The sequence below is a fragment of the Triturus cristatus genome, chromosome 3_2 (genome assembly GCF_964204655.1).
Source record: "Triturus cristatus chromosome 3_2, aTriCri1.1, whole genome shotgun sequence".
Lineage (NCBI taxonomy): Eukaryota > Metazoa > Chordata > Amphibia > Caudata > Salamandridae > Triturus > Triturus cristatus.
The window spans coordinates 808,506,476-808,520,031 of NC_140584.1; the positions used below are offsets into that span (position 1 = coordinate 808,506,476).

Sequence of the window (13,556 nt, forward strand, 5' to 3'; positions counted from 1 at the left end):
TAACACTTGTACAAGTGTGACTATTCAGACTATTTCAAGCCCCCAAAGCTATAAGAATGGCATGGGTGTCAGGAGTTTATCTGCTCATCTCTAAATTACACAGACAGAGCCACTATGTGGAAGTCTGTCATAGTGCCAGTGTGCACAGTTAGGTGCCAGTGAGGAGCACCGAAAACCACCTGCTCAAATTAGGCACTGGTGCTGAGGTAACAGGGGAGAGGGACGTTGGTTCAAGAAGGTGTGGAAGAATAAAGGGGAGATGTGAAAGATGAATGGGGGACTGGAGAGGTGTAAGATACAAATAGACAAACATTTGAATGGAGAGACTTGAGGTGAATGAGAAGTGCTGAGGGGCACAGGAGGTGACGGGCCAGAGAGGCCATGAGATAAATGCGAGAGTCTGTTAGAGATGAAGGCAGTGAAAAGATAGAATGGCAAGATGTGATTAAAGGTGAAGTGAGAGTTTGCATGGGGAGAGTTGAGAAGTGCTGAGGGGCACATTAGGTGACGGGCCAGAGAGGCTATGAGATAAATGCGAGAGTCTGTTAGAGATGAAGGCAGTGAAAAGATAGAATGGCAAGAGGTGATTAAAGGTGAAGTGAGAGTTTGCATGGGGAGAGTTCAGAAGTTGTGAACAGGGGTGAAAGAAAATGGGCTGCAAAGTGAGAGAGGGATCCAGGGTTGGGAGATAAGAGAAGAGGGATGGAAGGGAGGGGGTGAGAGAAAAGCGGCATGGGTAAACTGCTTAACTCTGCACAAGACCGCCAGGGTTTTAAGGGACTTCTGCTGCTTCCGGCCAGGGCCAAGAGAGCGTCTAATGTGGCAGCACGTATTCTTGCAGAGTGGAATGCCAGTCACAAAGGTTGACTAGATATCTTTTTGATGTTAATTGCTGTATTTTGGTTATAAACTGGTACTGATGGGGTGAAATCTTACGTCAGTGTTACTGTGTGTAAAAAATGTCAAAATAATTAAGCAATGCTATCCCAAAATACGCGGCATAACATAACATTATTTACATTTTCTTCCCACACAATTTAGTCAAGCCTGTCGCGTAATTTGGTCCTCATCTGCCTCATAATTTTAGTAGCCCTGGCTACAGGTTTAGAAATTTTTCTCGTGAGGGGGTCCTTACACCTGAAAATGTTGACAGGGGGGTCTCGGCATCCAAAAGTTCGAGAACCTCTGCCCTATAAGGTACTTAGGTTTTTTGTCTCCTACAACTTTTTAGACCTATACAAGTTGAACTACATCCCCACGCTTAATAAGGCGCATTCAAAATTAACTAATTTGCATAATCTACTACTATCCATTGTAGGACAGGTAGCGCTTATTAAAATGTCGATCCTTCTCTTGTTTTTTGGTTTTTTTTTTTATATCTTGATCACAGTTTGGCAATCTTTTTTTATTGAAGCCAACCAAATGTTGTGTTACTTCTTGTGGCAAGGGAAGAAGCCCCATACTGAGCTCTCTGTCGAAGATGGTGGCTTGGCTCTCCCTCGCCTGAGGAAGTTTTATCAAGCCGCATTTTTCGCCTAGCTCAATCGAGCTGCTTCTTAAAACAGTCCATTTAATTGTTTTTATTTGCAACGAGTAAGACGTCCAGTTCTGAGCTTTTTTTTTTTTTTTTTAATTCCAAAGCTCCCAAAGCGATTGCGTTATAATGTCCTTGCATGCCTCCAAGAAGAAAGAAGAATATCAGTTTCCCTTGATACATCCTCATGTGCCTCTGAGAGAGTGTGGTCTCTAAGGCAATACCCCTGAGTCAGAATATTATCAAGAAATGGGAAGAGGCAGATTACTATAGTTTAGTCTTGCTAGCCAAGTAGATTAAATCCTGGGATCAGGTAGCTGCGGAAAACGTGAATATTTCGCCCTTTGCCTTATCCTACTTCCAACTTTGCAACTATTTAACGCACCTACACTAGGGCATCCAGTCTGGTCAAAGACCACATCAGCAGAGCTCACTTCACAAAAAAGCTTACGGGGCTGGGCAATTGGTTTTGGATACTATATTTATACATGAACGAGTCGGTTGCCCTTGTAGCATTCACTTTGATCTCACAATACACAGAGGGTAAATTTGACTTGGCTTCTTGGGATCAGTATAATCTTATGGTCGACAAGGCTGTTCGAGGGGCGAATTTTAAGTGAATGGCTCTCTATTCTAAGTAGGCACTTTTATTACACCTCACATCGCTTGCAGCAAATGTTCCCAGCCTCATCTGCTGAATGTTTCCGATGTGGGCATACACAAGGTGACTGGTCGCAAACTGTTTTTTTGTCCAACACTACTCACCTTTTAGATTAAAGTCTTTGCTTTTATTAGTGAAAAGGTACGCGTCCACATTGACCTAGACCTAGAGGGTCGGGATTTGGGCTTTCGATCCAGGATTGCAGTCTCAGACTGAGACAGTAACAGTATGTCTATATTGGGACTTTGATTGCGAAGACACTAACTCTCCAAAAGTGGAAGTCCCCGATCTCTCCCTCGTTTGAATCATGGGTAACAAAAATGGATCGGGTTAGGAAATTAGAGGGATGCACTAAGGATGGGTGAACTGAAGAAATTCAACTGGATTTTAAGCAATACAAGCGGTGATTCAGGCTCTTGATTTTCTTTTTCTACTCCCATACAAAGGCCGACTTCGATGTAGAATTAAGTTCCTGTACTTCTTTTACTAATTGAGATGAACTATGATGCAAACTGAAATAACAATCCCTTTCCATAACTGTTAGGGACAACATCTAAGTCAGGGTCTCGTAACCTTTTGACATCTGTGGGCCCCCACTGATGCCAGGGACCCAGACCTAAGCTATTTCTACTATTCGACCTTCAAAACAACATACAGAAAATCAGACATATATATATATATATCAAAACATTTACAAATTACTTCATATTTTAACTCACAAACAAAAAATACACAAATTTCAATATTTTAATTTCAATGGGAAGTTTGGAATTTTGAAAATATGTGGTTTTATTTTTAAACTCTAGTCTATCACTTTGCCTCTTTTGTTAGGACATGCCAGTGCTTCAATTGAGGCCACCAATCTTCTCATTGCTGTACTTGGTGCCTCTCAAGAATCAAGCTAAGGATACCAACTACATTTTTAACCTGCAATTTCAAATTCCTTCACACTTACAAAGCATCTTAAAATTTCCAATTTTATCATTATATATATGTATAATAAATAATATTAGCACTATATATATATTTTTTTTTCAACAGTGTAGTCACAGGACATACAAATGTGCGCAGTTTTGTATGTCCTGTGACTACGCTGTTGAAGATTTGCCACGGAACTTCCTCCGTGTACTGTGCACCCGTCGTGCTGAGAGCGGCAGATGAGAGGTGGTTTACAGTTTTGGAGATATATATATATATAGTGCTAATATTATTTAATTATCTAAATAGTCGCAGACAACCTTATACCACAGGTTTAGAATCATTGATTTTAATGGAAACTAATCACAGGTTGGAAATAAATGCAGGGCAGGTTAACTGTCAATTATGTAAGCACAAAGAGGAGAATATATAAGAAGCCTTTGGCAAGTATGGATTTGGTTCCAGGGTCAATAATTTAACTGAGAGCTTAAAAAAACAATGGCAACCATTCCCACAGTTCCCCGTAAGCCAAGACAGAGATGTGTCCTCTATTTGAGGAAAGAACAGACTTTTAACTGAAAATGGACTACATCCCAGACTCTGAGTTGTTAAAGTCTGAAGAACCTCAACACAGGATTTGAACCCTGTCCTCCCAAAAAATGCCCCTCAACAAATCTTTCATTTTATCTGCTTCACTTGAGATCCTGCCTGTATTTTATTCTACACTCGGCCTCCGGTACCTGCAGTACAGTCACTTGGATTTCTCAAGTTTCTTCATCTGCAATTGGGGATAAGGATGCCTATCCCCAGTAACAGCACCAATAGTCATCATACCGGCTGAGGTTGCAATGTCATGGCAGACTGAACAGGCAATCTAAAGCCTTCACTGTCATCAGATGACCAGGGAAAACATGTATTTTCTTGTCACATATCCTTAATCTAGGATTTTATAGTGTTGAACTCTTGATTCTTTCAATTTGCAGCACAATAGCAAAACATAATACAGTAAATAAATACTTTGGGGCAGTATAAGGAAAGTACAAGAAGGGGTGGGTCAGTAAGTGCATGGTGGACACATTGCAGGTGTCCGCTTAGGTGCAGTTATTATAAAAAGGCAACAAAAAGGGGAAATTAATATACTTTATAAAAGACTGCATGTTATAGTCCTCGCCTTTCCTGCTACCAATTAATGCTTTCATGTTTGTTAGCCGGATTTGTTCAGTTGATATTAATCAAGACTCGAGGTTCAAGAATGCACTGGATTATTCAAGAAGTGACAAGGAGTCGATACTGGAGTCTATGAGGACACATTTGATGCTGTTATTTTCCAGTAGATATATATTGTGTTTGTTTTCAACAATAATTATTTCCTCAAAAATACAGTAAGCACTTCTTTGATTGCCTCTCCAAATGTAAGTCCTCTGTTAAAACTGAAAATCAGTTGCCTACTAGCTCTGCTCACACCATGTGTTATTATGAAGATTTATAGTATCTCTAAATGGAGGTGGGAGGTATAGGTTCATAAAGATGAAGTCTCTAGTGAAGCCCAGCCCATTATTATGTTCAGAATGGAGGAAACAACTCACTACTGTATGAACCGAGGAACGTAGGTCTGATCATCCGGCAAGGCTTGCTGATCTCTTGAAATAAGTTTTAGGTAAATTATGAATCCAGCAAGAAACATTTACTAAATATGTAATGGACTGAATGTGAAATTGTCAGTTGAGAAGTGCTATGCTGAAAGATACTAGGTGGCTGACAACAACCAGCAAATATTCATTAGTTAACTGGTAACAAACACTGGGGTTAACTGGCAACAAACACAAAACAGTTATTCAGGTTGACTAAAGTAGGGGCAAGATTAGCATGTGTGTAGGGCAGTTGAGCTGTGTACGTTCCACTGGCTTAAGGCAAATATCCATTTTCTGAAGCCAAAACAGGGCCTTTCTGAATTCAAAACTGGGCCTTTCGGGCACAGTGGTGCAGTCCTGGTACTGTTGATAGGTAATTGGTTTGGGCATAGGTACGGAAAGTACTAGTGATTAATTGGTAGGGGTATGAGGGACTTTTTGCAGGCTTAGTGACATGTCTCTTGGGGGGGGGGGGCAGGAGTCAGTGGGCAGGCTCCCAGTCCCACACTTAGAACATGGGTTTTTGGTGTGTGTGGTGAAGAGCTGCACGCGTGAGTCAGGCTTGCAATGAGTTTTTTATGCAAGTTGTTGCTGGTGAGCGGGTAAGGTTGATGTGGCAGGCATTGTTATGGTTTACACGCCACGATAAGGCTGGGTATGCTTCTGGGCAGCCAGATCAGCTCTTGGCGAGGAGAGGGGAGGGGGAGACTAGAAGTTTGCTATGAATTGAGGTATGCAACAAATAGAGTTTGTTCTATTCTCCTGTGATGCGCACCTGCCTCAGATTTTGCAACATACTTTGGTGGAGTACATTTCTGTGGTGCGCTGCCTTGACTGAATTGCTACTTTTAGACGTCAAGAAACTGGATTTAAAAAGCCATCTTTCAATTTAAATGAACAGTTTCGAGCACAAACCTGCTGGAGTAACATTTTAGCTACAATAAGCCAGTTAAAGCGACAGTACATTAGGTAAAGTTAAAAATGAATAGCCATATGCAGACATACATACATGCTAATCACCAAATACATCAGAGGTCCGCCTTTACCCCACTTTCAACGCTTTGGTACTCCTTTCATACTCACAGGGTAGAGGTACAGCACAGCTCCCACCAAGATCAGAAGGAACGTGATAGCAAAAATCACAAAGTCCAACATATCGGTTCACTTTTTCTTCCGTAGCAGCCTGTTTAATTAAAAGAAAATCTTCCCCTTTGCCCTAGCAGCCCAAATCATAAGTGCTCCTCTCTGTGCCTCTGGCAACCCTTTCTTTAATTGAAGTTACACCTCTTCATGCGACTAAGGAGCCCAACCTCTCTTTGCGTACCTGAAGAACACGGACTATGCCTCAGCACCCCAACTGTACTACTTCCTGTACAGCACGGAGTGCACCTTATTAACACAAATGTTAGCCCTGCCTGTCCAGGTGTCCCAGTAAGCACGGACACTGCAGTAAAAGAACGGTCACTCCAACTCCAAGATACCCTGTCTCTGCCCAAGAATCACCAGGAGCATGCTACTCTCTACACCAGCCTAGCTTCGATGGACAATCTCCACGACTGGGCAGAGTATCGTATGCACGCACAATCCACCCGCTCCAGCTGCAGGACCTACACTCCACGTCCACCAGTGTGCTCGATTGCTCGGAGAGCCCGGTCTAGCCCAAAACTTTGTCCGGCAGTATTGAAAACTTCGGCGTGGCAGAAGCAAGAATGGGACAGACTAAAGCAATCAAGCACCCTGAAAGCCACACAGTGAACATGATATGTGTAGAAAGGAGACAACGATAGCAAAGGTAACCCACGACAGTTAGGCTGATTATTCTGAAGCACAGAGACAGTACCATATTTGTTTCTTTGCCGAGTAATAAAGACAATTGTTTGTTATTTTCTATCATGTAATATTCAGTTGACCATCCGAGGGAAATAAGCGTAAATTAACTATTATATTTTGAACGGATGCCTTTTCCCCCAAATTGTTGGATATAATCATTTATACAATAAACGTCTAATGTATTTATTGAAATATTCACAATTAGAAACAGTATCTCTTCTGGTTAGTGAACGACACGCACAACAATTCCAAGATGGCCGCGACTCGACCGCCTATAGAGTAGGGACAGCGCCCGGCTTGCCCTGTCAAATTTGGAAGTACTATTTGAATCAAAGCACAATGCACGGTCCATAAATTATTATAGAACTAGTACAATCAAATAGAAAACATTTTAATGCACCACTGCAGTTAGAGTAGCTTCTATTAGAGATGAATTTTCTACTGTTCTGTTTTCGAAAAAACAGAAATATGCTATTTTTTTTGTTTCTGTTTAATTATTCTTATCGAAATTCTGGCACATCTAGATACCAGATCCACGTTCCAAGATGGCGACTTTGTTTATAGTGGGCTCGTTTTGAGTCTGCAAAGATTTTCCGTTTATGGTAAAGTACAGTGAAATTTGGAAGGACTGTGCTGCAAGCATACGCAACTGCTAACGGGGGAAGAACCGTAGAACGTCGCCACCCAGTGCCAGAGAAAGCCACACAACATAACTAAAGAGAGCTGGGTGTGCAGTGCGCAGCAGGTATAGCAGGGTGTCTGGACGTCTGAAGTTCACGTTCAGGTGAGGCGGGCCACCTGCACGTGGTCAGTAGGCGGTGCCAGAAGTGCCAATGAGAATATTTTGCCCGCAAAGGTTTTTGGTTTTCTGAATGAATCAAACCGTGTATACTTTAGCAAAAGACACGCATTAGTGACTTATTATCTGGACAGTCAAAGGGGTAGTTGCCTACTTGGTGTAGAGCCTTAAACTAGAACTGGTTTACGGGTTATATAGTTGACGTTTTGTATAAAACAAAGAACATCTAGTCAGCATAAAGTATCTTTACAATGAATACACAAACAAGCAAACTGTAGCTTAAATTTTTAAATTCAGTCTTACAAATACTACTTGTCTTAGGGAACAAATCGGTAAGGAAGCAAGCATTTCAGAAAGAATGAACTAGGGGGGTCTTCAACTGCAATGTAATAAGAACTACTTTTATGTGCAATTAAAAGAGTCACGAGATTCTAATATTATTAGTAATGTAATAGAGCCCAACAGACAATATTACGTTAGCGGCCACCATATACAAGATTACCAGCAGTCATCAACTTAATGCATCAGGCGTGGTTGCCAGCAATAATGATGAAAGACTTTGTCAATTTGGAATGCCCGTACGTAGGTAATACATGCCAGTCACAGCTGCAGTGACCCTGGCATAACATTATTAATGTTTGTATTAAGTCAATAAGTCTCTCCACATGATTTATCACTCAAAATGAGCTTTAAAATATTTTGAAAATGCTTAAATTGTTTCTCCTTTTTCTCGAAACAGCTTATGAGTTCTGATGATGAGCACATATTTGTCTTTAATATACAATTTTTTTGGAGGGGTGTATGTATGTATATGTATATATATATATATATATATATATATATATATATATATATATATATTTATATATCTGTGTGTGTGTATATATATTCACTTAAAAAACTATAGGTTTCACACACGTTATAGTTAGGAATTAGCATTTAAAAAACCTTGAAAATTCACTTAAAAAACCATAGGTTTCACACGTTATAGTTAGCTGGACATTTCACTCGTAAAAAACCATTGAAATTCCCTAGTTATAGTTAGTTCAGATAACTATAACTCGCGCACCCGCAATCCACTGCTCATGACGTCACATATTACATCACTCATGACATGGTCAGTGGCATCACTCATGACATCACTGATGACATCATCCTTGTGATAGAGTGGCGGTCGCGCGAGTTATAGGTATCTGAACTAACTATAACGGGGGAATTTCAATGGTTTTTTACGAGTGAAATGTCCAGCTAACTATAACATGTGTAAAACCTATGGTTTTTTAAGTGAATTTGCAAGGTTTTTTAAATGCTAATTCCTAACTATAACGTGTGTGAAACCTATGGTTTTTTAAGTGAATTAGTAAGGTTTTTTAAATGCTAAGTTATGTATGTTTTATTATATTTTTTATATATTTATTTTACAATAAGCTACCTATGTATATAGTTATAGATTGACTGTATCCTGTAATATGGAATGGCTCGTTTAAAATGTTTTTGTGTTTTTTTTAAGGTTTTTCACCGTGCGCGCACGGTGCGCGCACCCCGCGATTTTTTGAAAAAAAAAATAAAATGTTTTTTTCACCCTTCGGGGTCCTTCAGGGACCCCCTGACAAAGGCTAGGGGGTCAGGAATTCTCTACCCTGCCCCCTTTTCACGTTCTCCACCTTTCTTTTTCACTGTCACACACAAAACACACAAAATGGCGGCCGACACTTCCTGATTTTGACCGATTCGAATGTTGACTGACATGTAACCACCAATCAGAATTACGCTCGCGCACGTTATGGTGCGCGCACGGTGCGCGCTTACAGATATTTATGTACTTTTAACTGCAATTTTCTCAGGAACTACTGAACAGATTGACACCATATATGCAAAAGGCACATGCCTGCCCTGAGGACTACCTCTTTGCCAAATTTCAAGTAATTCTGTTCAGCCGTTCGGGCTGTACCTTCGACTAAAGGTCCTATGGGAAAATGCATGGGGAAAACGCGTTTTGGGACCCCCCTTTTTTCTCAGCCCCCGCTTGACGAATCACCCCGAGACTTTCAGGGTAGGAGCTGAGCGGAGCGCCCCATTAGTTTTTAAAAGTTTGCAATGATTCGTCAACCGGCGCCAAAGTTATTCAAAATAGAATTTTCAGATTTCCTATGGAAACTCGGTCCTAACTATAACTATCTACTGGCGACCGCCAGTAGATAATATATATATATAAACACATATCTATATCTATCTATCTATCTATATTCACTGAAAAAACCATAGGTTTCAGGCCTGATATAGTTAGGAATTAGCATTTAAAAACCTTTGAAGTTCACAGAAAAAAACATAGGTTTCAGGCCTGATATACTTAGGAATTAGCATTTTAAAAACCTTAGAAATTCACTGAAAAAACAATAAGTTGTAGGGGTGTTTTAGCTAGCTGGACATTTCACTCGAACAAAACCATTGAAATTCCTCCGATATAGTTAGTTGTACTAACTACATCTCGTGCGCCCGCAATCCACTGCTGATGATGTCACATATTACATCATTCATGACATGGTCAGTGACATCACTGATGACATCTCAAATGACATCACTGATGACATCACTGATGACATCATCCAGTGAATGTGGTTTGGTTCGTTATTTAAATATGAATTATATATATATATAGCAATTTGCATTGAAGAATGAGCGGCTATATAAAAATAAATATCTGGATGGAGGATTTAGTAGCAGTGTGATTGAATGTTTACTTGACTAATTTATAGTGTCTCACTAAATATATTGGATAGTGACTAAACTGTGTGAATATCTGTATCACTTTGTCAGTTGTTGTGTAAACTGCTGCACTAGTTGGTTACTAGCTACGTGAAAGTCTATACTATGTATTGATTAGTTAACTGAGTATTTGTATGGGAGAGTGAATGTGTGTGTGGTTCGGTGGGGGGGTGTGTGACTGCCCAAAGATGTGTGAATAGTTGATTCAGTAGGTATATGAAGTTAAAACTACATGGTATAACAGTTGTTTGGGTGAGTGAATATCTTTAAGGGTGTGGCAATGAGCAAATATATGTCTCAATGGTACATGTCCAACAAACTAGAAAAATAAAAGCCAGTGTATGTGTCAGTTGTTGTGTATAAATAAGTATACATAAGACTCAGTGATTGTATGAGTGACTGTATGGATAACTGTATACTTGTAATAGTGTTTTTATACCACACTAAGTATGAGTTATTATCTATATGAATAGATGAAGTGGTGTTTTTATAAGTATATAGCTAAGTAAAAGTAAGTATGATCCATTGTTTGCATAAGTGATTAGGATGACTTCATAAGTGATTAGGATGTGTGCTGGTGTGTAATGTCGATGTAGGTGTATAAGTATATTTCATAGTGTTCTATTGATCATTGACAGCATGTATGAGTGAATCTATAGGTAAGTGATTACATGTGTGTATAGATCTAGGAATCACTGCGTGGGTGTTTAGAAACTTGTAATGGTGTGTCAATGGTTTTAAATCTGGCACTCTGTATTTTACAGTGAGTGATGAAAGGTTATACTAGTGTATGATGAGGTGTATCTGATTGTCACGTGGATGGTGTCATCAGTGATGTCATTTGAGATGTCATCAGTGATGTCACTGACCATGTCATGAATGATGTAATATGTGACATCATCAGCAGTGGATTGCAGACGCGCGAGATGTAGTTAGTACAACTAACTATATCGGAGGAATTTCAATGGTTTTGTTCGGGTGAAATGTCCAGCTAGCTATAACACCCCTAAAACCTATTGTTTTTTCAGTGAATTTCTAAGGTTTTTTAAAATGCTAATTCCTAACTATATCAGGCCTGAAACCTATGGTTTTTTCAGTGAATTTCAAAGGTTTTTTAAATGCTAATTCCTAACTATATCAGGCCTGAAACCTATGGTTTTTTCAGTGAATTTCAAAGGTTTTGTAAATGACAATTTTTAATGTATTAATTGTTATACTGATTATTTTGATACTGATTTACTACATTTTGTAAGCTGTTTATTTTTAGATATTTTATTTTTTAATTACATTATACATTACAATACAAAATATACTTTCTCAGAATGAATTACTTTAGTTTAAATACTTTGCAAATAGGCAATAGACTTTTAAGTACAGTAGTTACAGTTGTTGCAATGGGCAACACAATTTCAAACACAATGCAACATTGAGCTCAATGTGAATTTCTAGGCAAATGCAATTAGTTACTTTATGGATTACTTTTCTAACCAGAGGACTCGATCCTAGATTCAGTCCTTGAACATCTCCTGTAAACAGTTGAGTAAAAGCCTTTTGGTTACAGTAGTGATTTTTAAGGAATATTATTGTATTTTAAAAGTTGACCCTTAGAAAATTTTTCACATAGAATCACCAATGTTATCCTATGGCAGAAAATTCACTTAGCAGGTACGGTGTGTTATCGTTACTTTTTCTTACTCAGTGTTGGATCCTGGATCCAGCACTGGCCAATCTCCTGTAAACAGTTGAAAGAATGTGTTTAAGTCATACAGACGATTTTTTAGGAATATTTTTAGTTTGTGAAAATAGAAACTTTTCTGGTGAAAACCACATAATGGATTCCTATGGAAGGAAATGCAAGTTACTGGTAAGTACGCTTAGAATTACTTTTCAGGGTCAGTGCTGGTCTAAAAGATGCAGCACTGGGTTCTCTCCTGATAACAGGTGAGTAAATTGTAGTTCGGCTGATTTTAGAGGAATATTTGTACGTTTCAAAAATGGACTCTTAGAAACTTTTCTGGTGAAAACCACACAATGGATTCCTATGGAAGGAACTACAAGTTACTAGTAAGTATGCTTAGAATTACTTTTCAGGGTCAGTGCTGGGCTAAAAGATGCAGCCCTGGGTTCTCTCCTGATAACAGGTGAGTAAATCGGAATTCGTAGTTCGGCTGATTTTAGAGGAATATTTGTACAATGGTGAAGGAAGGGGGCGGGGCCTGAGGTGACATGTGCAAACACGCCCTGTGGCGCGTTTTAAGTTGGGGAATTAATTCCTCTTCAATCCAGAGGTCCCCTGGGGGCCAACTAGCCCACCAGGTATCTCCAGTATGCGCCAGGGAGCTGCGTTGCAGAGAGGTGTTCAGAGGCCACGGCCTTTTTTACAACAGTCTGCAACGCAGCTCCGTGGCGCAGAGAGGTGTAAAAAGAGGCGTGGCCTCATTACACCTCTCTGCAACACAGCCCCCTGGCGCATACTGGAGGTTCCCGGTGGGCTAGTTGGCCCAAAGGGACCCCCAGTATTCAAGGGGAATTAGTTCCCCCTCTGCAAACACGCCAGGGGGCGCGTTTGCAGAGTGGTGTAAGGAGGGGGCGTGGCCTCCGGCCCGATCCCGGTCTTTTTTTTTTTCTTCTTTTTTTTTAGAAGGGTGGCTGTGTAGCCCCCCTTCTTTTTCCATTTTTTTGGCCCTGGGGACCCCATCCCCCAGGACCTGCCCCCAAATTTTGTTTATAAAAAAAAATCAGGAAGGGGGCCGCGCGGCCCCCCAACCAAGGCCAATATTTGCCCCGGGGACCCTATCTCCCGGGACGGCCATTGATTTAAAAAAAAAAAAATGTAATCTGGGAGGGGGCCGCGTGGCCCCCCTCCTAGGCCACTTATGGCCCCGGGGACCCCATACCCCGGGGCCTGGCCTCTGTTGGGGGCCGTGGGGGGTCCCTAATCCCCCCTCAGTCCCAGCCGGCTCCCTGCGTCCTGCGGGAGCTGGCATTGCTTTTTCACATGGGGAGCAGCTAACATGCTGCTCCCCATGTGGAAAAGCAATCAGCTTTGCTTCATTGAAGCGAGAGCAGGTTTCCTTGCTCTCGCTTCAATGAAGCAAACCAGTTTGCAATGTCATTGCAAACTACCGTGTCCCGGGGGTGGGCACCCCGGGACACTGCAGGAGCCGGTCCTGGGGGGTGGCGGTCCCCAGGGCCTATTCAAGGCTCCAGGAGGGGGGCCGCGTGGCCCCCCTCCCACATTGACAAGTTGCCCCGGGGGGTGGCGGTCCCCGGGGCTGGGGGGGCCTGAGAGCCCCCCCACCCATTTTCAAGAAGCCCCGGGGGGTGTCGGTCCCCGGGGCTGCGGGGGGGCCGTGAGCAACCCGCATATACTATCTTTTAGCCCCAGGGGGTGGCGGTCCCGGGGCAGTGTGGGGG

At 41.3% G+C, this 13,556-nt stretch overlaps 2 protein-coding genes across 9 annotated transcripts in view; one reads left to right on the forward strand and one right to left on the reverse strand.

Annotated features, from left to right (window-relative positions):
• The window catches only part of CYP20A1 (cytochrome P450 family 20 subfamily A member 1), a 279,688-nt gene extending 273,191 nt beyond the window's left edge, over nucleotides 1–6,497 (reverse strand). For 4 of the 5 annotated variants that reach the window (XR_014980004.1, XR_014980003.1, XM_085648947.1 and 1 more), the window contains exon 1: nucleotides 5,828–6,466. Coding sequence is in view for 3 of the 5 variants with exons in the window: in XM_085648947.1 (XP_085505073.1) it covers nucleotides 5,828–5,899 (72 nt within the window). In the remaining 2 variants the exon portion in view is untranslated. Of the gene's footprint in view, nucleotides 1–5,827 lie in introns of all 5 variants that reach the window. The other variant, XM_085648945.1, reaches the window with a different exon arrangement.
• LOC146858183 (interferon-inducible GTPase 5-like) overlaps nucleotides 1–13,556 on the forward strand; it is a 300,592-nt gene that overhangs the window by 58,244 nt on the left and 228,792 nt on the right. Inside the window, exon 1 of one of the 4 annotated variants that reach the window (XM_085648951.1) lies at nucleotides 7,110–7,319. The exons of 1 other annotated variant lie outside the window; for it this stretch is intronic. The gene's annotated coding sequence lies outside the window, so the exon portion shown is untranslated. Of the gene's footprint in view, nucleotides 1–7,109; nucleotides 7,359–13,556 lie in introns of those variants that run through there. 2 more of the 4 variants (XM_085648949.1, XM_085648948.1) reach the window with 2 other exon arrangements.